Consider the following 27463-nt stretch of genomic DNA (forward strand, 5'->3'; position numbering starts at 1 on the left):
GGAAGAACATGTATGGAAAAATAAAAAGTAACAACTATATAACAATATACAACATCACTAGTGACTTGGAGGAACTTCACTTTATCCAAAAAGCCTCTTTCGTAGGCATTTGCCTGGAAAGAGGCTCATTTTGGAATACACAATTGTCATCACAATAAGAAGAAAATACAATATGATCTGTATGTAGGAATGCGGATGTCAGAATGTGTTAAAGTGTCCTTCACAACCGCGTTGGGTTCCAGCGTGCCTCTACGAGCGAGAACAGCCGGTTGGTCTGACAGTACAATCTAACGCAAAGGCTCTCGCTGGATCCTGGCATTACGCACATAAAAAGTATAGCCATTAAGAATATTTCCTGGGCATACAGTCCGAACACTTTTAGGTCAATGCATAGAACTAACACTTGTGTCATCTGTAAAATAAGAGTAAATACATTTTAGTTTCAGCTTGTAAGACATTGGCTAGGCCAGCAGAATACAAGAAAGCTGGAAAAGACACAAAACAGAGATCTAACATGATTGGTTTCAGGTTATGAGTAACCTGCATTCAATTTAAAAGGAGGAAGAAAAAAAAAAAAGTATAAACAGTTCTCCATGACTTGTGTTATATCAACATCAAGTTACTGTGCAGGACTAGAATTTGTTTTTATGCACAAAAAGTTTTCAGTTTGTGCAGACAAATGCTTAAATTCTAGTTTCTACAATCAATGAAAGGAAAAACCAAAACCTTCAGAGATTTATTTTGTCACAGCAAACATTTTGAATGTGCGATTTTCCCCTTCGGTTCTTGCATGCACGACAACTGTTTTTGTTTCGTTTGGGGAAGGTAAAGAGACGCGAGTCCAGATGACGCTTATATTTGACCCAATTTTCAGATATTCAGTTCATGCATTAATGTCGGAATGCAGTAAATGTGCGCGTAAACAACTTGAGTCAAGGTTTCAAAGTGTAAGCTAGGAGTTATGAAACTGTTGCTGCACTAATGCTGGTGAGAGCGTTCGTATGTAAAACAGGCATGGGCCAGATACCCTTTTAAAAAGGTTTTAAAAAGTTGCAGTTTGAATTAAAAAAGAAAAAAAGAACACTGAAGTTTCAGTCCAACCATTCCTCCAGCTTAAAGTCCTTGAACTGGGATGACGGAGGTCTCCCCAGCAAAGGAAACATTTGGCCGTTTTGATGCATTTCTGGTTGCTGAAATCACAGCATACCATGGTGGGGAGGCAAAAACCGCGTTACCCATCGCTCCTAATGAAGGGATGCCGTTTCAAAAGTACATTTAGCAAGCTACGAGCAGCATGCCTGCTAAGCAGCCAAGCGCAGAAACCAGCTTATATCAGCTTGTTATACCTCCTGTGTCAGGAAAGAGCAGTATAACAAAAGTACATAATATCATTATATTACGCATTATGGGTTTATCTAAAAGACAAATACTGCCAAAGTTAGGTGTTTATTTCATTCAGTTTGCTTAAGTTTAAAAGTTATGGATAGAAATGTCAGATGACAACTTTAATACTAATTGTTCAACGAAGTGTGCCCCAATGTGGTCAGATTCTGTGATTCTTGTTTTAAATCGATGCTTTTTCAGTGAAACTGTATTATGTTAACACGATGTAGAAATCAAATACTGGCCCATGCCTATCGCACACAGGAATGTTCTGGGTGTCAAAGGATGTCGAGTCACCGTAGAAAGTCGGTTATATTGTGGTTTTCGCTCTCTATGAATGGTGATGCGTGACTGTTTAAAAAAAAAAAGTCTTTGGTTACACCCTTATTGCTGAAATTGTTGGTGGTAAGAAGGATGCAATGAACCATTTTAAAAAGACAAATTCAAAGCAGCCGATTGAAAGACAAAGATCTTATCACGATGATTCAAGCCGCCCAATTCCAAGTTGAAGGGTGCACATTTAAACATGTGTTGTATGGTAAATATCTGGAAATTGAACACGCTTATAATATAATACACCGACCACAAGTCATCAAGCTGTAACTACTCAAAACAAAATGTATTCTTTAAAGAACAAAAATCTAATCTAAGAAAAACAGGAATGAAGAATTTAAATATATATTTATATATAAAAAAGTACAAAATAAATGTAGCTAAAACCTTTTGTAAAGAAAAACGATAAATGTGTAGCATAACTAGCTTGTTGAACACTTAAAGCTGGAACACTCTAAAAAAAAAAAATATATACCAAAAGAGATTGCTGGTTTTCAGATCAAAAATCTTATTTAAAAATCAAACAAATGCATCAGATGATTTAAAAACATAATTCTTTACAGTGACAATGGAGGGAGGGGGAGGGGGCAGAAAAACGTATATTGATATAAATGTACAATTCAGAGCATATTGTACTGGACAAAGAAGGCAACTTTCTTAAGGGTGCATAATCTGGGGGCAGTGCAACTACAGTATAGAAGCTATTTTATAGATTTATAGATTAAAGTCCCACTTTGGGGGACTTTTTCCTCATGATAATTTGTTATAATTTGAAACTGTGCATCCGTTCAAAATACTAGACTTGTGCATCTTTTTAAACATTTGGAATCTCAGAGATAATCCTCTTATTGCGTGTCAGACAGAAAGAAGCAAAGTTGAAGCTCTACATGAAGCTACTGGTAAGAGAAAGAGTAAGAGCATGCAAAGTGGGTTAAATACTGTGATAGCAAAGTATTTGTTAAAAAATAAACAAAAAACATTTGACTGGTTTACTGCAGCTGCAGAGAGGTGACATGTTGTATGCTCTTCTTCTTACCCTTAGAATTTCTTAATTTATCCAGCTGTGCAGAGCAAACACTGATCCCGCTGTAAATACATTTAAATATTGGGAGTTTCATTCGCCACGATCCAATGAACAAACAGGCTTAAACTTGCATCGAGTTTGCAGAGGAAGATTTGTGTCTAAAACCGCGTGTGTGTGTTCATATATCTGTGTGCATGTGATGATGAGAACACCGACGGAGTCTCTCCTTTAAGAGCAGAAGAGCACACTCCAGGATAACCGGGTCTATGAGCTCAACAACTGGGATAAAACGGGAAGGATGACGGAAAAAGTCGTGCTAAGGAGTGAGTCTGACTTTGGTTAAACGTGACGCTAGAGTGGCAGTTGGTCATTGTTGTGTAAACTGAGCTATTCACACTAAATCAAAGGGTTGAGCTGAACTAGTGGTTAGACAGGCGGTTTCTAAAGTTACTGGATGTCGTGTTTGATCCCCGAAACTGCTGTGGCGTCCCTGAGGACAGTAAGGCTCAGTCCTGCTTCAGGTTTCTTGGATCAGAGCCCAGATGTTGCTGCAGGTCAATTTCAACTATACGGTTGATGAATACTCAGCTCCAGACAACATTCCACTCAGGTCCTTTTGCCGATGCCTTTCCTCCATCTTCTGGTCCATTGTGTGACATTTTGTTCTTTGCTTTTGTTTTTAAAACGCTGTTAGTACATTATTATTTAAGACTGCATGGTAGTCTCCTTTAAGACAAGCTGTTCTGACGTTGTAAAAACGCCAGTGTGACTTTGCGTGGACCTCCGTTTAGGACATGCTAGAACAGCGCACTGTCGGGGAGCCCATCTGGGTCAGCACCTTATCCAACCACTGGAGGGGGCCGTTGAGATGCAGCTCAATCCAACAAGGTGTGCTGGTGACAGTCTGGCGCCTGTGTGAAGAAAACATAAAAAATACAGGAAAACCATTTATATTTGGTGGAATCCAGGTTTTAAAACAGTAGCCAAATGACGCAATCACACCGTTTGTGATGGTAAATTTATTTAAATAGCGCTTTTCCAGTCACACTGACCCATTTAAAGGGCTTTAGGCTAGAGCCACATTTATATAAATATTATAAATATCCCTCGAACCTTTCAAAACTTTATCACATTACAATGACAAACTGTATTTTATTAGGCTTTTAATGTGTTACACCACCAATAAGCGCATACATTTAATGTGGAAGCAAATTATACATGGGTTTCAAATGTATTTTATTTACAAATAAAAACTAGTTTGGTGAGTCTTCAAATTCAATGCCCCTGTACTCTGATGACCATAAATAAAATGAAGTGCATTCAATTGAATTCACAAGTCATCTAATCTGTTAATAGAGCTCCTCTGTGAGTAAATTAATTTCCATATATTTGTTGCTGATCTCAGGGGTTTGTTGGAGGGCATCAGGAAGTACAAGGAACACACCGGAGAAGTGAGGGATGCATTTAGGGGCAATGTTGGGTTATAAAGTATTATCTTTATCTTGGAACATCTTAGAGAACACGGTTCAATCCATCATCCATAAACAGAACAGTTTAACCTAACTAACAAACCAAATAAGGACAGCTTTAATCTGAGAAGCAGGAGGCATCTGGGGACAGGTTAACTTTTAGTTGTGCAACCCCAACAAAGCCCGTCTTTAGGAAGAAAAAAGTTATTGTTCAAAGAAAGCCATAAGAAGTCCTGTTGACATTTTGCCACAAGCCATGTTTGCCAATTTCAAACCTGTTAGTCTATAAATCTCTGAATGGTTTAGCACCTAAACACATCACAAACTTGTTATCAGTGCATCAACCCTCCAGACCACTCAGGTCTTCTGGCTCCAGCCTACTCTGCAGAACCAGAACCAGAACCAGAACCAGACATGGAGAAGCAGCATTTAGTTCCTATGCTCCACTTATCTGGAACAAACTTCCAGAAAACTGTAAACGAGGAGAAAGTCTGACTTCTTTTAAATCACAACACACGTGTTTAGGATTGCCTTTAACTGTTCTAGTTAAACTGTTTTACTGAAACATAATTAGTTTAAGCTTCTAGTCCAACTATTTTTTTTATATTTGCTTTTAGTTTCCATTTTCCCATGTTTTCTTTTGTTTAATTTTTTTCTACATTTATTCCAACTTGCTTTTATTCAGTTTAATTTTCCTATATTTTAATCATGTAGACCACTTTGCATTGTCTTTGTACTGAAATATGCTATAGAAATAAATTTGCCCTGCCTTAAATTTAGGATTGAGACACACAAACAAGACACACAGATTTTGTACAATTTCACTTTAACTATAAAATTCCTAATAATAAGTTTGTAATGTGGACACAAAGTTAAAATACAATTTAAGGACTGCAGTGGGGTCAATTTGTTTACTCAAACATTAAAAAATGAACTTAAAACGTTGCCTAAAAAGGCTCACGGGCCATGAACCAGATCCTGTAACACAAGGATGCAATAACAAATGTTTACAGTGCAACAATGATCTGACAGGAATTTTAAAAGTTGTTCTGCGTGACAGAATATTACGTCTGAAAGTGTTCCTCACCTGTACTCTGCTCCCCAACCCTTCACAAAGCTCATTCTGATTGTGCACATTCTGGTTAGTTGGTACACTGCCTCAAAGCCCTGATTGACTGACTGGGCCAGCAGTGCTGCAAACTCCTGGTTGTTAAAAATCTTCAGATTACAGCCTGAAAAGGTGGGAAACAAAAGGAGACCCATGAGGCAGAGGACAACATACAGCTTCTTGCTCAGCCTACGACCGATAACTACACCAATGGACCCTCATCAAATTCTGACACGATTAAACATGTTTTGAAAATAGGAACAAACATTTTGCAAAAATCTGACAATTGTATTACAGAACCGTCCAATTCACTTTCCACAAACAATACGAGAAACACAAGCGTAGTCAAGTGTGGAGGGCTTCTCAGCAATCATTCTGCAGACGGCTGTCAAAGCCCATCTCCGAACATCTGCAGCATCCTCGTGTTCACGTCGCGCCCTTCTCTGTACCTCGGTAATGATAGTGCACACAAAGTCTCTCTGGCCATGAATTAAAGGCTCAAAGTTACATGGGTACAGATGAGTCAGCGTGTGGGTGAGTGTGTGACAAACGCGCTCACAATGTGCAGGCTGTGGCTTTCTCCGAGCCTCAGTATATATGTGTCAGAGCTTATGCACCTAAGCCATGAGGCCTGACTTCTTTTTTAATACAAGCTACTATAAAGAACATGAAGACTTGAGATGGAGTAAAGAAAAATGGAAAGCATAGTTTGAGCTATATCAACCTGGCGGTATCTTGCAGACGGTAGCTGGGTGCCAGCCGTATCGCTGGTTACAGTTGGGGCTCTGGACAAAGATGGCACTGTCACTGAGGCACTCGGCAAAGACCTCCCCACCGATGTAATACAACCTGACGCCACGACCTGCAGGAATTTAGAGAAAACGAGTTAAGATATTAAAGAGGGACCCGTAGAACAACTTCAAGGACCATCATTTTAAGTTATTAAACCACAGAGCCTTTCAGATGTATTCCAGAGTATGCGCTAGCAACATGGCATGGGAGTTTGCCCAAACAGTCTACATGTGCTTTGTGGATCTGGAGAAGGCATTCGACCGTGTCCCCCGAGGGATCCTGTGGGGGGTACTCCGGGAGTATGGAGTACCGGACCCTTTAATAAGGGCTGTCAGGTCTCTGTACGACCGGTGTCAGAGTCTGGTCCGCATTGCCGGCAGTAAGTCGGACTCGTTTCCGGTGAGAGTTGGACTCCGCCAAGGTTGCCCTTTGTCACCGATTCTGTTCATAACTTTTTTGGACAGAATTTCTAGGCGCAGCCAAGGTGTTGAGGGGATCCGTTTTGGTGGCCTTAGGATTGCGTCTCTGCTATTCGCGGATGACGTGGTCCCATTGGCTTCATCAGGGCGTGATCTACAGCTCTCACTGGAGCGGTTCGCAGCAGAGTGTGAAGCGGCCGGGATGAAAATCAGTGCCTCCAAATCCGAGACCATGGTCTTGAACCGGAGTGCCTTCTCCGGGTTGGGGAGGATGTGCTGCCGCTAGTGGAGAAGTTCAAGTATCTTGGGGTCTTGTTCACGAATGAGGGGAAGATGGAGCGGGAGATCGACAGGCGGATTGGTGCAGCGTCTGCTGTGAAGCGGGCGCTGTACCGATCCGTTGTGGTGAAGAGAGAGCTGAGGCAAAAGGCGAAGCTCTCGATTTACCGGTCGATCTACGTTCCTACCCTCATCTATGGTCACGAGCTTTGGGTCGTGACCGAAAGAACGAGATCCCGGGTACAAGCGGCTGAAATGAGTTTTCTCCGTAGTGTGTCTGGGCTCTCCCTTAGAGATAGGGTGAGGAGCTCAGTCATCCGGGGAGGACTCAGAGTAGAGCCGCTGCTCCTCCACATCGAGAGGAGCCAGTTGAGGTGGCTCGGGCATCTGGTCAGGATGCCTCCTGGACGCCTCCCTGGTGAGGTGTTCCGGGCACGTCCCACCGGGAGGAGGCCCAGAGGAAGACCCAGGACACGCTGGAGGGACTATGTCTCTCTGTTGGCCTGGGAACGCCTTGGGATTCCTCCTGAGGAGCTGGCCCAAGTGGCCGGGGAGAGGGACGTCTGGGCCTCCCTACTGAAGCTGCTACCCCCGCGACCCGAACCGGGATAAGCAGAAGAAAACAGACGGACGGGCGCTAGCAACAATAAACCTAGTAAGTTAATTCAATATAAAAGTTACATTTATTTTAGGAAAAAACATTTCTTTGCAAACAATTCACTTTTCCCAAACTTATCCAGCCCTGGAAAATGATAAACTCAAATTCCATACGTTTTCAGACTTTACAACAAGGTAGGAGCTCTGCATTAATGCACCCTTTTTGATAAAGTACGTGGTTATAATAAATATAACAAAAACACTAATATTCCAGAATGCTGGTAAAGTAGCGTTCTTCAGCAGCTTCTTGTACTCGCAGTAACTTCTAAATTACTCCCTCTCTTACACGAGTGTCCATACCTATATGCCTCCTTGTCATCTCCACAGTGGCGTTTCTGTTAACATTGCTGAGAAGGCCTAAACAAAAGCGTTCAGAGTTGGAGGGATCGGTGAAGCCGTCGACAGTCAGAGATGGCTGTGATGCATGGAACGTCTCTCCAACCCGCTGGTTCAGCTCGTAATAAGCTATAGAGCACCAGAAAGCTGGTTCGCTGTAGGTGACAGGCTGAAGGTCTGGGAGGAGAACAAAAGAAAGATTTGTTCAATTTGTATGGTAGAACCCTGAAAGACTTCTATGATCTATTCATTTGCACAGCTGTAAAACTTACCTAGACCATGACTGACAGGTGACAGAGCGCTTGGTGACATTTCTGCTGGTGAGCCTGGTGGGAAAAAAAATCATAATTTCTTCTTATTCCACTCCTTTACAATCAAATTATTTGATTTAAACAATGCTGTTACTGTGAAAAACCATGTATTTTTTTCCTGCCAGATTGGGGCTAGTTTTATTTTTGAGGCTAATAACAGAGCATTTACCAGGATTGGCTTGTTACTGGGACATTTCAGAGCTAGCAGAGGGTTTTCACCAATAAACTGGGACTGAATCAATAATCAGAAATATTCTTCGCTTAGATTTTTTCCATGCAAAGGCACTAAACACCTAAATGGTTCACTTTTTGATTTAAGTAATTAAATGGTACAATGCTCTCAAAAATCTGTTAAAATTTGCTGTGGCTTATTCCGCTTGGTTGGCCTACACTAGGTGGTCAGAAATAAACAAAAAAAAGCTAAATCCAGTATTTTTCCAATAAGTAAACACACCAACCATAAGCGCTACAAGTCCAACAGGATTCAGGGTGGACGCTGCTACTAATTAGGAGACTCAACGTCACCCATTTGGCAGCCATTCAAAAATATTAGAGAATACTAGAGGCACTAATCACTAAAATAAAATGCTAAAGACAGCTAGAAAAGTGAATTGTGTAATCATTTTCTTGTCTTTCTTCAAAATAGTGACAGTAATTATTTGTATTTGGAGCAGAGGTAATATCACACTCAAGAGAGCCTATACCATAAAACAGTGACTGTTCATGACTGGAAGGCTCAATTTTTTTTATTTTATTTTGTTCCTACATTTGATATTACAGCTCTTACAGAGTTTGCAATTGGCCAAAATCCTGTAACTGGCATGTTGCCGGTTCAACGCCCTGCTTCGACTGTCTCAGCAGCCTCGCTTCTGTCAGTCTGCCTCGGAGCAGCTGTGGCTACTAACATAGCTCACCACCATCAGGGTGTGAATGACTGTCTGTAGTGAAAAGCACTTTGGGGTCGTCAGGCTTAATAAAGCGCTTTACCAGCACAAGCCATTTACCATTTACATAAAAGGAGACTGAAAATCAATTCTGATTGATGCGTGACTTTAGAACTCTAAACACACAAAATATTCCCACAAAATAAAATGTCAACAGGTCTGAAACGGTTTGCGTGTTTCCAAGCAGCGGGGTTCACAGCAACCCCTGACCACAACTAATCTACCTGATTCCATACTTTGATTCATTTGCTGGTCGCTGGTCTCTCCATCTTCACTCATGTAGCCTGGAGGAGGAGTGTCTGTAAACAGTAAATGATTTAAGGCAATCATTTCTTATTCCAACAAATCAGAGAATAGCTGAAGTGTGTTATATCTACTTACTAAGAGCTTTTGCACAAAAATAAAAAAACAACCACACAAACCTTCATTTTTTTCAAGCTAATAATTTTGAGTACCCAGATTAGTTGTAAACTAACCTTACATTTAATACATTTCAAGTGTAATAATTACTGAAATGTATAACTGACATTTAATCATAGCTTATTTTAAGTAAAATTACTTAAAAATGAAATAATGTTTTAATTAAGTGATTGCTATCCAAAGATGTTTCCCACAATTTTTTCCAATATATAAGAGCAAAGAAAAAGGTGATAGTGTATTCTTACTATAGATTGGAGTCGGAAAAAAACGTTAGATGTAATTTAATTCTACACTAAAATAAATATATTTGGTTTGTTTAACAGATAATGCAGAGGTTAAAAAGTCCTCATGTCCTTTCTACAAACCTGGTATATAGTTGTTGGGAGGATCTATGCCAGCGGGAAAGTTGGTGTTTTCAGGAATGGAGTTTGTGAAGTCGTCTAGAGGTGGAAGCTCTGTCAGAATCTCTGTGTGGCGCGGCACCAACACAGGAGGCAACACTAAGAAGAAAGGCGAGAGAATTGCTTTTTGTTCTGCAAGTCAAACCAGAGTAAACAGAAACCACCTATTTGGAAGACATTACGTAGAGACTGTACGACAAGGCTCCAATACTTTTAAAACAACTACACAGACTTCCCCAGAAAAGAAGGATTTGTTTGAAAGAACGGACTAATATTTCTCAATGATCATTACCAGGCGTCTCTACCCTCTGATAGTGATACGGATTGACACAGACTTCATCTTTCTTGAGGTTGAATGCATATTGGCAAGTGTCAATGGCCCTCAGCTCATGGTGGCTGTGAAGGTCGGGCCATCTCCACAGACGGCAGTAGATGACATGAGGCAGGCCTTTACGATGAGAAACCTGAAGACGGCCATCCAGTGACCTGATGCGACGAGGAAAGAAACAGGCAGACAGCCCAATTAATTACCTCAGAGGAAATGACTGTAGACAATCACTAAAAGAAGTGTTTGTTCTGTCTTTGGTTTTATGGCATTTATCAATGACAGTACTCAAGGATATATAAACAATTTTACTTCCAGCAGAAACCAGGACCTTTCATGTCCTTAAGAAAAGTCAAAAATGTAGTGTTTTAAAAATATTCATTTTTAGCATTTTTTTTTATTTTTAGGTCATCTTTGTTTTATTTTATATGGCATCATCTCAAATGGTTTTGTACGCTTATTGGAATCTCGTAAATACAAGATTATTAAAACCATAAAACTGTTTTGAAATAATGACTGTACAATCTATATCAAAGTTTGGTCATTTTACTGGTTTACATTTAGACTAGTGAAAAATAAAAATCACATTACTAATCTGATTCTTATAAGAACGAAACTCTGTGCTGTCATCACTAAGCCACAAACCAAAACCTCTGAGAGCCTGCAAATCACAAGAGACTGAGCCACATGTGGCACTCCAAAAACTGCATAGGCAGCAGGGAAAGCTTTTAGATCAAGGTAACTTTAATGTGTTAAAATGACTGAACTTTAGCTATTCTCTAAACAACAAGCAAACCTCTAAGTCTCTTGAAATCCAAAGTGCTATAGCAATATGTGCCAAAACATTAACAGCCTTAATTTGTTCTAAAGAGTACTGACTCAGGGGGCTTTATTACCAGGGTTAATTAGTTTTATTTCACTAAAACAAAACAACTTAACAACCCATTTATTACTTTCATTCTACTTAATGTACCACTACTACAAAGGTACTAAAAGGTCTTGTGAAAGCCACACTTTTCCTGTTTATTTGTAAATCAATATTGAACTCTCTCACACATCATTTTCATGCATTACAGTTTAAATGTGACTAACGCTAAAAAGCACAACTAGTATGCATATTTTCTATGCAGTACAGATGTTACTTTGACTCATGTCACAAATATTCCCACATTGCAAAATTAAGTCTGTAAAGTTGCAGCTCTCATCAGAAACCACAGATAAAAACACAAAAAAGAACAAGACTTTGGAGTTCAATTGTTCTTCGAACTCTGAAAATACTACTGTGACTTGGTGTAATGACATTTCTGAAAAGGGGAAAATACCTGAAAGACTAAGGTGCTGTCACTGAACACTTTAAGGCATTCCAGATGATTTTTGTCAATAACCTAATGGTAAGTGTGATTTGGAAGCAGAAAATGGACCACAATATTGGTTATAATGCCGTAATGGTATGGCTGAATGGTAATAAAGTGCATAAGAATACAAATAAACACTTTTAGACTCTTCTCACCACTCTATTGCAAATTGCCTACACTGGTTAAAGGCTTTTTCTGTAATTACAGCAATAAAACCAGCATACATTATAAGGAAATTAATGGAAATGGGCACACAATGCACTGTAAAATGACAATGAATGTTTTAACGAATGAACACAAGTATAATCTTTGCTGCGGGAGGTGCGTGTGTGTAGATCAGGAGATGTATAGAGACGGTGCATGTGAGTGCATTCACCTGCTATGGTCAGGGTATCCGTACATGCCTGTAGAGTCCCACTGCTCTATCGTGTGGCCTGAGCATAGACTCAACAGTTCTGAACAATTGCTACAGACAGACAGACACACACACACACAGACACACAGGACAAGTGGAAAACATGATCAAAAGAAAAGCAAACAGATGGCAAACATGAAGTGTTTCAACTTAAAAGAATGAAATCACAGATGTGCAAAACTGGTCTAAGATATTATACATATACACAAGTATTCGCTCGCCCATCTAAATTGATTTGATTGGTTATTGATTCAGCAGCTCCAATCACTTTCATGGCCCCACGTGTATAGAAACCAAGCACCTAGGCTTGCAGGATGCATCTATAAACATTTCTGGAACAACACTAATCCTAACCTGTGCAATGACACCAATCATATGTTTAAAGGAGCAATAAGCCAGATTTTGTAATTTTAGATAGAACTAAAAAAAGGTTTAAACGGTATATTTTTTGGATGGACTATTGAATGACGTCACACACCATCTCTCTATGTCGTTCTCCAGTCTCTTGTGTACAAAGCCGGGCCGGCTGCTCGTACGTGCATGTGACCTTAGGACGATCAGGACCCACTGTTACCTCAAAAAACAACGGTCTTTGTCTCTTTCCTTATCTGACAACTTCTTGGCCAAAACGAGGATTAACACCGACGTCGCGTTTATAAAGTGGAGAGCAGTTCGAGAGCAGAAGCAGCTCCGGTTTGACCCGGAGCTAGCTCTTCTCCGGCAGACAGGTGAGGAACAGCATAAAGTCGAATGTTTGTTTTTATTGGTGTTACAGTAAGGGTTGCCAACTGTCCCGTCTTAGCCGGGACGTCCCGTATTTTGAGCCTACTTTAAAGTTCAAATAGAAAGGAGTGCGTCTAGAGCAGTTTGATTGTGTGTGATGGTAGATTATCATTTTTTTTTCTCTATGTGGCTGGTCAAAATTGCGATTAAAAATGCTCCAAGTAATAAAAAACGCTTCGTTATCAACATCCAATTGGCTAGCTTCGTATTCATCCTCATTTAAGGTTAAAAACTCCATCACAAAGGTGAACAAATATTGACTCTCTATGTAAAATGACTACTTCCTGATATCGTGTATGACTAAACTGACGTCACGGCATCCTACAGCGCCTCCTTGTGGCTAAGACAGTGGTTCAGGTGACTGAATGAGGAATTTAGCGCCATCTGCTATCTTAGTGAACTATTTTATGCTATAAACAACAATATGCTGGAATTCTTTTTTTGTTTATCACTTGTAATGTATTTAATTGTGTACATACTATCAAATGAGAAACTATAAGTATGTGGTTTTCTATTTGAACTTTAAGTGTCCTGTATTTGACACTCCTCTTCCCGTATTTTGACTGAAGCCTGCAATTTCCAAACACTAGATGACACTCCACACCTTACGTTCCTAGACTTAAATAAGGAAGTCACATGGAAGCAGGGCAGCAAGTGAAAAATCCTGCCGCCTGTTTGGAGGACTAATGGAGGAGTTTGGGTTCGGTAGTTGCCAGGAGAAAGTCAAGGGGATATGGGAACATTATCCAACATTAATGTCTGACCTCACATGTGCTACAAAACCTATAGATGTTCCCCAATGTCATACTTTTGAAGACAGATGAGCGAATACTGCTGGCAGTATAGTGTATATATACACATCCCACTTTCCAGTGAGACACCAACCAGATGAACCATGATCATGTGACAAATTCAAATCAGACAAAAAGTGATGTGATGCAGTCAGATGGTCCACAGAGCTGGAAGAGACCCAACATTCATCTAGGAACACATTTAGATCATTAAAAAAATACTTCAAGAGAAAATTATCTTTTTTAAAGTGAGCGCAATCTTTTGGTAATCTTAGAAAATAGAACCCAACAAAATGGAATGGTTATAAACTTTCAAGTGTACAAGTTTATCATTTTATAGTTCTTCAATGTTAAACCCCTTATTCAAGCTGCACAAATATAAAAAGTCACATTTTGGCATAATATTTCCAAGACAAAAGAAATGAAATGGGAAAAAAGGTCAAACAATTTGACACAAGGAAATCTAAATGAGGACCAAAATTAAAAAAGACTAAATGATTAAAATAAATTGGAATTTTGTTCATGTGCATCCTAAAGTGTTAGCTTGTTTCCAGGTTTCTCACCATCTTCAAGCAGAAGAAGGGAGATTTTGCAGTGTGATCAAAATACCTATCTTGCCTGTCTGTACAAGACTCCTATCTTGAAACCCGTTGACTCACTCGCTTACATCTTCACAGGAACTAGCACCAAGTACAGTTTCATCAAATGTAGACGTTAACCAAGAGCCTTTCTCATTTGAAAGCTTTAAGTAAATAACATAGTCCTTATTGTCAAAAACCCCTAATCTCAGTTTCACAACTGAGATTTACAATCTTGCACATGAAATATGACAAAAGTAAATTGAGTTGAGTTTAATTTTAGACACAAAACCTTATTTTTTTCCCACTACAGCCGACACCATCATCTTTTTCTGACATTAAGAACATGTTCATCCGACTTAGAAAAGGCAAAAAAAAAAAAAAAGCCATCTTACTTCTGGGAACTTCTTAACGGAAGTTCCAAAAGCAACAAAAATGGCCTGTAGGTAAAGATGTTTGCAAACAAGGAATAGTTAAAACAAGAAATGTAACTGTTTTTTTATCAATCAGGATATTATTATTCAAGAGAATAGCTGGTTGAGTTGGACATTAATCCTTGTTGAACATAAAGTGCAACCAACTAACAAGTCCATGTGTTAAACTATGGTGAGATTCCTGAAAGTTTCTGGTAAAAAAAAAAAAAAAAGTATTGCTTATATAAATGCTAAAACAAGTAAAACATTTAAATTATATCACTGCTGCAACTCTCTTCCCTTCCATGTGGAGGCCAACCCACTTTAAACATATTACTGACACATTAAGGACGCAATTTATCCATTAATTGTTACATAGATAAAAATTGCAGACCTCTGCGATTTGGAAATTGTTGACCTTATAATCTTAACTTGAGAAACGGGTATCTGGCATATACATTTATATAAGGGGATAAAAGTCTCCCTCAGGATCAGAAGTCTAATTTGGTTTGTCTTTTGCCCACAACTGTAAGACAAATACAACAAAAACAAATCAGCCACTGGTTGAAGATGGGAATAAGTACGCAAAGACTTCAAAAAGGAAGTTTTAAAACGTTCCATCAAGGTGTTTCTCCAGTTTAAAGTCCTTCCAGAGAAAAGGCCAGAGTGATCAATGTTTTTTCCCTGATATATTGTGCATAAAGTAAAGCAGTGCTGATGCTTCCCTACCTGCAATGCATTTATTTTATTTTTAACGATTGGGATGTAATAATCATAAACTTCTGACAGTAGTGTAATATCTACCATAATGCATATGAATAACATCAGTGCAGTTTGTATTTAACCTATTAAAATTCTTGAAGTGGTCAGAATCATTTAGTAAATTGGATATTTTTCCATTCAATATTGACCCTAAAGCTAAATGCAATGTTGCACACCTCCTTTTAGATTAATGTGTATTCTTTTGGTATAAACATAAACAATGTATAAAAATCTATTACAAATGGGTACATTATCTTATGTTTTTCTGACTAATAGTTAGGGCTGCACAATATATTAATATTATATAAATCTACCATCATCGCAGTAACGTAGATCGCAATATGCATATCGTAAAGAATCGCCCAGCGTTGAATAATTTTAGCTAATTATTTAAGAGCACTGCATTCAGGCTCTTGGTACCCCTGAGATGTTTGGTGACATTTGTTGTTTAACTCAACATAAAAAGTTTGAGTAGATAAAAAGGTGGCAAAGTTGATAAGAAACCACATCGAAGTTGTTTCATAACACAAACATCACAGTCGGACAGAGGCAACCTTTTCATTAAAACCTAGTATTTTTTTCTGTTTATCACATGCCATATCGTTATCGCAACATTTTAATATTGTCCAGCCCTGCTAGTAAACATGAAAACTACCTGAAAACCATGTCCAATTCTTACTTTAAATGTCTTAAAGGAGATTTATTTTTTAAAACTATAAAAATAGGACATTTAAAACAAAACATATTACTGCTTCAGTTCATCCTGCACCTGATATGGTTATTTTTCTTCTCACTTGACGAACAGCTCATCTGTTTCACAAAGCTGGCCAATACAAAATTTAGGCCAATAAAACGCCATAATAGGGCTATAATTCAATAACAATATATATTTATCGATAGACATATCGATGATGTAAAAAAAAAAAAAGGGTAAATAAAAGGTTCAATAGAATAACAGTTTTCCTTCCTTTTCCATTCTAGTCATTACATCCTCCCAACCAATCACAACGCAGACCCAGGAACGCTCCGCCCCCTTAAAAGAGTTCAGAGAGCTTGTGCTCTTTTTCCATTTTTTTACATAAAACACCTAAGTAACCACATTTACAGGTTTCCTCTAGTCTTTTAAACAACATCCAAATGCTTTAGCTTTCTACAGTTTTCACCTGGCATGGAGTGTTAAGTCAGATATGCAATTAAATGCCACGTAGGATTCTAATGAAATGTATACTGAGACAACGGAGGAGAAAATGTTTTGATATAGTAATAGCACAAAGGTGAGTCCACCAAGTTTCTTTCTGAAGAAAACAATTTAGAGAATCTCGATGCATTTTCAGGTTGCCAAAACTGTAATTTCCTGTTAGTGAGATTAAGATCAGTTCCAGCTTAGGGTTCTGTTTACAGAGAAAGAAGAGTTGTGTAGATAAAAACACATCCTTTCGTTATCTTTTCTTTTTTTTTTTACTGCAACCTGGCTCCAAAACAATAACTCTAAACTGATAAGAACGTTCTTCTTAGCAGCAGAAGCTTCACACCATGTACACCACCCCCTTATTCTTCAGAGTTAAGATTTCCAATTCAAAGGCAATATGTCACAAAAACTGAAACTATGAATTATTAGGTTCTTATGCACACTGATGCTCTGTTTCTTGTTATTTTATTTCAATTTATCCTCGCCTAAATATTCCCCCTAGCCATCAACCGTTGCAGCAGACAGTTGCTTGCATTACCATCGTTTTCGGCCAGCAAGTTGAAAGCAGACCGCGCTCTACTTGTACTAATCGCCCCGTTTGCCACTTTTTACCTCTGTTTCGTACCCACGTGTTGCCATTTCATCCGTTCCTACTTCCAGTTCAGGACCTTTTTTCTTAAGCCATTGAATATACATCCCACCCCCCTCCTTTTTCTTGGGCCAGTCACCTCCTACTGAATATGAAATATTACAAAAAAGCCTTTGAATAACTTTCTGCTAAATGCCCTGATGGTAAACTATGTTTAGACTATATAAAACTTTAACAATTGGTGGTTAATGCACTTAAGAGGTGCGGCGGTCTGCAACCTAATCCAAAGAGCAATTTTAGCCATCAGTCCAGCTAAATAAAACTCATTTGGAGCAGCAAATCTTCATCTTTTGAAGAAAAAAAAACAACAAATTTTTGATAAACATCTACTATAGGAAATCTGTTGTCATTTTTAAAGAACCATCATTTTATGTCTATTATAAAGGTTTTGAAATAAAGAAAAAACGTATATATGTTGCAAATAGAGGATGGATACATTTTCTTCTATTCAGTGCTGATGATTGTGGAAAATGTAAAAAAAAAAAGGTTTTGTAAGCATAGTTTCCAACCTAATGACAACAACAGATCTAAAAAAAATATATGACTCATATTTCTTGTGTCTCTGTTGGGGAAATTAAATGCAATTATCCCATGGGAAAAATACTGAAAACTGCTAAATATGCATTATACATTTCTAAAACATCAGTTGGTTCTTTATCATATTTGGCAAAAGTTATTAGGAGTCAACATGGAAGGCCAAAAGAACCACTTGTGGCTCTGGAGCTGCAGACTGCAGATGCCGACCCTGGCGGGCCCAAATTACCGCCCACCTCCTAAAAAAATATCCCGTGGCAGAGGAAACAACTTCGTACCCAAATCGAGTGTACGAAACAGGTAAAACTACAAAGGTACAACCTGGGAAGTCTGGTATGATCACTGGAGAGGTGGCTGTCAGTAAGACAACTCCACCGTGGATTCTTAAATTAAAATAGCGCTGTGTTTTGGTTTCCATGAACCGCAAACTTTCTCTAATGTTTATGTAACAAGGCCTCATAGTGGAGGCCAAGCAGGGGTGGAAATGAGGTCCCACCGCTGGCCGAATGCGGGTAAATTTATGAAGCCGGCATTTTAAAAAGTTATCACAACAGCGTTATATTTGTATAACTGACCTCTAGGGGGCGACACAGACTGCTGCGAATAGCCTTAGCAGAAAAAGAAGAACTGAATAGTAACGTGCGATACGTTTCTGGAGTAAGACTATTGGGGGGAAAAAAACACTAAACTTTCTCAAGATAAGCCAAAGGAAGAATGTAAATAAAAACGGTTAGTTTTTTTTAACAAGTGGAAATAAAAAAAAAATCACAATGTAAAGTTATGTGACTAGCTAGTTTTTGATGACAGAAACCAAGAAGTGTTGCATTAAAACTGCTCACAGGTGCTGGAGTTTGGCTGGATCATGGATTAAAATCTGTCCCGCTTCATAAAAGCAGACAAACGTCCAGCCATAAACTGAAGGTCAGTTGGCTGAAAGAAAACCATTAGACTTTTCCCTTGCTTATAAGAAAGATCGTTTGGGTATTTCAAATTATTGTGTGGAAACTATTGGAATGCCAAAAATAAATCTTATTAAGGTGATGCAATTTCACAGCTATACATAAACTTGAAAAGCTATGAGTGCAGCATCTGTCAACATCTTGTTTTAGCATCAGTAGGAACAGCTGTCGCTTTCCTGTTTGAAATAAAGAAGATAACGCAGTAACGTAGAAATAGATAACGCTTTGAATAGCTAGTTTTGGGTAACTGTCTCGCTACGGTGATATTTTCATTCAAAATCTTCATACTGTGAGGAGCTCATACAAGCCAATTCCTAAGCAACACTAAGTAAATAAGATAAAACTGAATTTTGGTTCTGATCCAGCAGTTCAGTCAAGTAATTTTTCATTAAGAAATCTGGACAACATTTTAGCTTTAGTTCAAAACAAAGCAAAACATAAAAACATGAATAACCTGTACTAAATCCTCCTAGAATAATCAGATATTTTTAGAGTTTCTGATCAATGAAACTTTTTTATAATTGGTACAGAAAGTGTACAGATTAGGGAAATGTGTTTCGTTTGCTGTGGAATAATACAGTAATAATACAAATTTTGCTGCTTCTTTGACGTGATGAAAGATTGCCTACATTTCAAATTCCCTTTATTTTAATTTACTGTGACAACTTATAACTTACTATGAAGCGAGAACCAAAGGTGTGCCAAAAGCAAAAAAAAAAAATCCTTTGAAATAACATTTGACTAATCAGAAAAAAAAAAAAAAAAAAACTGACATTAGTCCACTAGCAAAGTAATAGTCAGTTGCAGCCATAATAGAAATAGTCAATACAATCTACCGAATTTTTCAGACTGTAAGGTGCACTTAAAATTCCTTAAATCTTCTCAAAAATTGATGGTGCGTTTTACAATCTGGTGCACCTTATATATAATTAATGTTGTGCTTACTGACCGATTTTATATGGTGCAATGTGCTCAAAAATCTGTAAGCACGACTTTGTTAAGCAACTAAGCCACTCCGTACAATGGATATTTGGAGCATTACGGTACACTGTGCGACTACCTGATAGGACCCCTGAGCTGTCTACAAGACTGCCTGACTGTAATCTTGAATCTAGAAGTGCATTCATGTAAAGGCTCCCACATACTCTGGCATAGTTCACTCCGCGGAGGTAAGCGCTTACCCTGCAGGACTCCACGCATACAGGTACGTGTCACACTATAAACTATACTCAGTGTAATAAGTCTTCACATCGAACTGTTTTATATGCGACACTGAGCTTGATACGCTGAGCTGCTCCAAGCAGGCGGTCTCCAGGACACACAGCATCACATTCCCTCTCTGTTCTCACTGACAGGTGGGAGCCTTTAGGCAGCCTGCGCCCGGAGTACGAGCTAGCAACAATAAACCCAGTAAGTTAATTTGATATAAAAGTTACTTTTATTTTGGCCTTATGTTAGAAACAGAGCAGTGTGTTCCAACTACTCTGCCCTCCCGACAGAGACGGATAGAGATCTGTGTACGTGAAGGGGCGGAGTGATATTACACATTCGGGCAGAATATTTAGTGTGCCTTACGATCCGCAAAATAGGGTAATATTATCATGACGTCATCATGACAGCAGAAACCACAGTCACGTTCCTGCCACGGGTCAGGGATACAGTCAGAATCACAACGGGAAGCTTTAACCAAAGACGCAAACTTATGTCATAAAGCTTGTTTTGTGAAAGCACACAAACAGGCGGCTCTGAACTCCCTCCGCTGGGTCTGTGTGGACCACAAAAAGAGTAAAAGCAGCAGCTTTTTTTAAAGCCTTCAGATGTAAAAGTGTCTAGTGGAAAAAGTATTTTCAAAATGTCCTAATTGACGCTCATTAAGTCAAGTCCAAAACAAGTACTGCCGGTGTTACGTGCAGGACATCTGTTTCCTCAAGCAGCGTTTCACTTCTGCAACCTTCTTAACCTATGGCCCAACAGAACGGGGAAGTGAACCCACTGTCGCAACGCTTCCGGTGACCATGTGGGTGCCCATCATCCCCGTCTTTACATTTTCTCCACATACACCACCGCTATGTATACGAAACTAGGTGGTGCCGGCACGTCCCCCTGCTGTGAATGTGTTGAATTTATGGACTGAGTGAATTGATAAAAAAGAAAATAATCTGTTACAAAAAGGTCAAAGCCAGTGGGATTGTCAGGTGCGATTGGTTAGAAGTCATGTGACGGCTCAAAGTTAGGATCTCCCGTTTGAAGGAGTTGCAGCTCGCGCCCTTACCTGGGTATTGTGACACACTTTGTGTTGCTGTTCTGCGTGCTGATGGCTTTCTCCAGCTCGTCCAGCTGGCCCGTCTTCTTAAGCTTCTTCACCAGGCTTTTCACGGCCTTCTCGCACCATTTCTCCTCCTGCCCTCCTCCGTTCTGCTCCCCGACTCCGCCGATTCCGCCGCCGGCTCCTCCGCTGCCAGCGGGAGTCTTCTTCCATCCCAGGAGGCGCTTCACGACCGGGGGTGTGAAGGGAAGGATGGAGGACATGGTGGCTCTTGTTGCCGTTTAGCTCACACTTTAGGGTTCTGTTGGGCCTTTTTTCAGCCGGATGTCAGGTGAAACTTTGTGGGGAGTAAAATGACGGGGCTTAATTTCTACATAAAAAATGTTATTTCACAATATAATTGTGTGCGAGTTCTGTAATTAATTGCAAAACTAAGGCATCGGGTCTTAGGTGGTCCTGGGGAATCTTGGATGAATAAACTCTACGGAGTGGAAGAGAGCATCCAAAAAATCCTAGAAGAAGAGAAAAAAAAGAAGAAAAAAAGCACATATGAGTGGAACATAAATGTAGTTATTAAATGTTGATGAGACATTTCTTTTAGACAAAACAATATTGACATTTGTTTTAAGAAACCACACAAATTATCTTGACAATCAAACAATTAACCGTGGCGGTAGTAAAGCCACTACACAGCCTGTGCCGTCTCAGAGCATTAATTAGCCGCCCTCTGTGCTCAGATCTATAATCTGATGTATGCTAACCTTTGATAAACATACTTGTTCTACTTCTCAGCTGAACTGAGAATGAAAAATCGGACTCCACTCGTTTAAGAGTTTAAACCCTGTGAACAGCAGCTTTCTGCAGGGATAAAGGAAGGCTACTGATATAATAATGCATTTCAATTTAAACAGTCGGGAGAGCAATCAGCTTATAGGCTTGAAGGGAGTTTTATAAACGGCAAAACTCCAGTTATGCAATCTGTGCAAATGTGTAAAAGTGAAACTTTTTGTTTTCTATAAAAAAAAAAAAGGTTTACCAAATGACATTTTCTCTGTTGGCAGGAACTTGATTTCATCTGAGGCGAAAATGTTGCCCTGCAATGCCTTAAGTGGTGCTTCCTGATGTAGAAAAGCTAAAATTTAATAAGGTTGCTGCTCATATGCAGCGCGGTAAAAATCAATAGTAACATCTGAACTATGCAAGTCCATTCGCACAGAGATGGATTTTATCCTTGATGTTGTATTACAAGCATCCAACAGTATCACGCGTGCTTATCTTTGCCTTTTTGTGTTTGTGTTCTTCACTCAAAACAACATGCAAACATGAGTTTTGTCCACAGGCCTTATTGGTGTTAAGGAAGCATTTAAGTAAACACTTTCATCTTTTGTTACAGCCTCCAACTTTAATGTATCTTAATGAGATTTTACATGATTGACAAAGCACTGCATACTTGCAAAGTGAAAGATTATCTAAGTTTACTAATTAAATTATACAAAACAAAAATATGAAAAAAAAAAAATACACATGCAGTAGATCTCAGCAGCTCCTCAAATGTCGCCATAGGCCCCTTGTGGTTGCACCTCTGATTGATGCTCTCCAGTTTAGGTAAACAGCCATGTACTTCTGATCTGCAGCTGAGCTACACTGTCTTCCAGTTTTAGATGATGGATTTAACAATATTCCGTGGCATCTTCTAACCTTGAAATACTTTTACAACAAATGTTACCAAGAATAAAGAACCCACAGAGTGGCCGTTCGTTGCGTTGGATAGCATTTATGGGTCTCAGAAAGGGTCAGAAAAGCACGCCGCACTTTTCAGACTCTTCTTATACGTCACAATTTCGTGCCGCTTTATGCATTCCAAACATCTGAATGAAACACACTGAGGTCTGCGGCTTTAACGTAACAAAACTGTGAAAACGACCAAGTGTGGGAATATTTTCACAAGGCACAGTGGGCCAAAAAGAAGAAGGTCAAACCCCGGATGGCAGAAGGATCTTTCACACGAGTGAAGACAAAGCAAATTAAGACAGGATCTACTGAAGGCCTTGCACATACATAATCTCCCTACTAGCCTATAGATCTGTGAAGCAACAACGCCGATCAATGAGGCTCGAAGAGACTCCTGTGTGTAAAGAAGCGACAAAGAATTTGCCAATTTTGCTGCGAGGGAGGAAGGAAGGGATAACCGTCACCTGAGAGTTACTCCGAAAGTGCAAGCGCTTTCCAAGAATTAAACCCACAGGCTTAACCCCTGGACTTCTTCCCAACAGCGTAGGTTAAACCATTCCAGAAAATAGTTAACGGCGACTGGCGAAGCACAAGTGTGACACGGTTTGCTTCACATCACAGTCCAAGTGTGTTACTATCGCCGTTTGTGCTGTTGCTGCAAGAAAAAAAAAAAAATACGACATGCCTGAATAACCTGAAATGAGTACATTAGTTTAGATCAGCTAAGTCGGCTGTTGGTTCATCACTTCAGGCATCTGTATTGGAAAGAGAAACATATCTGATGCATGAGCTCATGCTTGTTTGGCCCATGAAAACTCCAGTTTCTATCGAAAATAACAAAAATTCAACTATAAGGCTGAAATTAAAAAGCATGTAAGCAGATTACTGTTTTTTTTTTTTTTTCACGGCAGCAGGATTTCTGTAGCTGTTTTAATACTGGAACAAAAACGTTCTATGGTAATGAACGTGACCTTTTATGATGGAAAAAAGAAAAAGAGTTATTACAAGTCTGTTACTTTGTTCTAACCACTGATTTTTCTTTTTTTTTTTACAATTTGGAACTGTAGGTCACAACCCAACAGGTTTCACTGAAACAAAGAGGCATAAATGATTGTGGATTTTGTGCTGTTTTCATTAATAACACGATTACAGTAAAGGTCCTTTCTGTCCAATGATTGTTTTGTTTTGTTTTTTTAAATCACAAAAGTCTTATATGACGCTTCCTGTTGCCAGCGTACATGTCAATTAAGAAATGCGTCAGCACCACTAAATGCGAAGGAGGCAATACTGAGTGCTATAGGGAGATGGCTATCCTTCAGCTGTAGTAATCATTAGATAAAAAGGTTAATACACGACTGAGAGGGAATCATTTCCTGAAACAGAAGCCTCTCTTGTTCATTAGGAATACCGGCAGGTCAAAACACAAAAGGTATGCAACGGCCTTCTAACATCACTGGGTCTATGGCTGAAGTTTTTCTATCAGTCCTTACGATACCGGCAGCAACGCCACCCCCAAATAAAAAAAACTGTCTCTTTGCTGTAGCTGCTTGAACTTTGGAGAACATGCAGAATCTCATTCCTTATCCATCCATTTACTTCCTGTTTGTTAAGGAAGCTGAATGCACAAAGTGACATTTTGGGTTCCTCCAAAGCAGCATTTCATTTATCTGGAGTTAATTTTTTTTAGTTTTTGATCCATATCAATACAATGAATACAGTTAACGAAATACTGTACGCTGCAGATATCCCTCCAACCCTTTCTGCGACGCTAGAAAATGAATGCACGTCACACACACACACACACCACCCCCTTTTTGCTCTTCGGCAAGTGCTGAGTAAGTTAGTAGTGCAAAAATAAATAAATAAATAAAAAATAAACAAACACATACAGGATATAGGTTGTTCCATGTGAAGAACCAAAATAATGAAAGGTGTTCCCCTTTCTGATTGGAATTCCTGAAATCAATCAACTTTAAATTATATTCCAATCTATTGAGATGCACCTGTGTGTGTGTGTATATATATATATATATATATATATATATATATATATATATATATATATATATATATTAAACGTTATATTTGTATTTGATATTTGATATTTATTTGATTTTTTTTTTCATTCACATTTATTCAAACTGCTCAGATGATTCCTTTTTCCCATTTCTGAGCTTCATGTGAGAATTTATCCTTAAGATTCCTGCCGATTTTGTGATTGGGTCCCAACTTTTCAACGTTAATGGGGGGCGACGACACATAAATTACACACGACTTTTTCCTTTACTTCATTCTAAAAACAAGCAAACAAACAAACAAACAAACAAAAACAATATGGCAAGCCTAGCTAACTAAACCTTTAATAAATGCGCCAGCGCCGCTGAGATGTCGCAAGAAAGCATCGCCGGGTGCTTTGGGGAGAGAGAGGGCTTTCATGTTGCTGTGGCGATTACTCCAGCTAAAGGTTAATACACAGATGAGAGGAAACGATTTCCTGTAACAACAGAAGCCTTTGTTGTCAGGAACGCCACAGGAACAGAACGCATTAGGAGCCTTCAAAGTGAGGGGATAAAGTCTCAGCGTTAGCCGATGAACTGAGAGAGAGAGAGAGAGAGAGGAGGGGGGAGAAAAGGGTGATGATATGGCTACAACGTATCTCAGCTCCGGCTATCAGCGTCTTCTGGGAAACGTTGGCTCCGTTTGTTTTGTAAGCAGCGTCTGGTTGTGTGTGAGAAACTGTGTGTTTGGGTTACTTCTTCTCTCCAGGAGATATACACACACGGTCTGAAGAATAAGCTAACGCTAACGGCTATTTCCAAACAACCCCAACGGCTGGCGACTTTGGCTAAAAAGCCAGACAAAAGCGAGTCTAATGAAATGTTTTTTTCACCTGCGAGTAAAGAGAGAGAGAAAAAAACATTTTCTTCCATTTTAAAATGACTGATAATCCTATTTGTTTCCACTTTTTTTTTTTAAAGAAGAAGAAAAAAACAGAGTACTAAAAAAAAAAATCCGCTAGCAAGCTTGCTACTTAGTGCCACAGACAAATAAACAGGACTGTTGCATGTTTTGTCGCTCCCCCCCTCCCAAAAAAAAAAAAAAAAAAAACGGTTTCAAACATGCTTAGAAATACACTTACCCGGCGGAGAGATGGCATGTGGTGAACGGGTCATTCAAGTACCGCTCAGGAAAACCTGGCTGTTCATTTTAAATACACGTAGCGAGAGTAAAAACTGTGTTTTCCACCTCCGAACCACCCGGAACGATGGCCCTTCATTCATAGCTCAACCAAACGTGCATCGCTCCACGCAAAACATCCAGTCAAAGCGGCCGCTTAAGGCCCCGCCTCCTCTTCCCTTCTATTGGCTGAATTCTTGGAATCGGGCGAATAACAACTTGACAGACGTCTATTCTATTGGTCCAAATATGCGTCTGTTATGCTGTGTCTCGCGAACAATGGGAATTTGGTGGACACTTTGGGAGACGTTTATATTTTTTGTTAAATTCAATAAAATATGATTATATCCAAAATGGTCTTTATTCCTTGTGATTAAATGAAAAAAGTGAAACTCGTAAAATATTTAGATGTATTTAAACCGTTTATGTGTGGTGTGTGCAACTAATGAAAACCTAAATTGAATAGTACATAACCCCAATAATAAGGAAGTATTAACAATATAGAAACTTTAAAGTATGGCTATGTAATTTTCTTCACAAACAGATGACAGGCTGATCACAAAACGGGTAAGCTACAAAAAGTCGTTGATAAAGAATTGGTTTGTTGACAGTGTGCTGTTAAAAGGGAAAAACTGGTAGACAAAAAGTTTACATGCAACAAGGATTACTGACATATTGAGGGGATTGTTAAATAAAGCACATTCTAGAGTAAAGGGGAGATTCACAAGGAGTGGATTATGGTAGAACTTTCCGAGCTGATTGGGCAAAATGACACCTAGTATCCTCCTACCAAAGGTTGCTTTTAGCCAATCACGGTATCAAATGAAAATATTGTACGAGAAACCACAAGTTACGCTGGTCAAGGCACCTCTTGCTGTTTGTATTTCAAAAAAGAAATCGTGCATTCTGACAAAACAGATGTGATAGCAACAACTAGGCAGGCGTCCTCCAGCGCTGCCATGCTTATTTTGGTTCGGCTGTGGGCTCGGCAGCTCTTGCTTTGGTCACAGCTATACGTCCATAATTAGACCATAATACCGCAACGTGATTGGCCCGGTCCTGAATGGTAGAGGTAGGAGATGGTAGGAGAGGTAGAAAATGGACAAGATGGATTGTTGTGTATTTGCGAACGCACAAACAGCAAGAATTCAAGTTGCAGGCCAGATTAACATGGTCCTCTTTTAAGATTAAACTGAACTCTGCATTTCCATTTACAAAATCAAGGTTCTAGTATCAAGCCTGGAAGAGCAGATAAGCAGAGAATACTTACTGCTTTCCAGCAGGACTTGCGTCTTCCCCACTCGGCTATAAATACCAACGTTTAAGGACCATGATATCACAGCACTTGATTGGCCAGGAAAGTAGAATGGCCTAAATACCATAGAAAATCTAAGGGGTTTACGCTTAGAGGAAGTTAAGAGACACGAGACCCAACAATAAAAACAAGATGAAGACCGCTTTAGAGCAACCAGGTTTGACAACTCAGTGGCATCGCAAGCTGATTGTTTGCGTTACACACAGCACTGATGCAGTAATTTATGAAGAAAATAACCCTAATCGAATCTTAAGCGTTTATATTGTGCAGTGCATGTTCGTCCTTCTTAGAAGGCAGGCATTTCTGCATTCAAATTTTCCCTTCAGCCGCTCTGCTCCCCATCTC

General features: G+C 39.2%; 1 protein-coding gene across 3 annotated transcripts; it reads right to left on the reverse strand.

The window, feature by feature from the left end:
* Window positions 1-1433: 1433 nt before the first annotated feature.
* On the reverse strand, window positions 1434-25952 carry smad2 (SMAD family member 2). Of its 3 annotated transcripts, none has more exons than XM_036140105.1 (11): window positions 25766-25952; window positions 20902-21407; window positions 11933-12022; window positions 10169-10362; window positions 9841-9975; window positions 9292-9354; window positions 8073-8126; window positions 7765-7977; window positions 6042-6179; window positions 5297-5441; window positions 1434-3651 (listed from the first exon to the last, which is right to left on the reverse strand). In XM_036140105.1, exons 2-11 carry the CDS (start codon window positions 21156-21158, stop codon window positions 3528-3530), a joined length of 1413 nt encoding a protein of 470 aa, XP_035995998.1. In that variant the 5' UTR covers window positions 21159-21407; window positions 25766-25952; the 3' UTR covers window positions 1434-3527. The 3 variants fall into 3 exon arrangements, with proteins under 3 accessions (XP_035995998.1, XP_035995997.1, XP_035995999.1); XM_036140104.1 differs by having other exon boundaries at window positions 9280-9354; XM_036140106.1 differs by lacking the exon at window positions 11933-12022 and having other exon boundaries at window positions 9280-9354.
* Between the last annotated feature and the right edge of the window lie 1511 nt (window positions 25953-27463).

Source organism: Fundulus heteroclitus, chromosome 8 (genome assembly GCF_011125445.2).
Source record: "Fundulus heteroclitus isolate FHET01 chromosome 8, MU-UCD_Fhet_4.1, whole genome shotgun sequence".
Lineage (NCBI taxonomy): Eukaryota > Metazoa > Chordata > Actinopteri > Cyprinodontiformes > Fundulidae > Fundulus > Fundulus heteroclitus.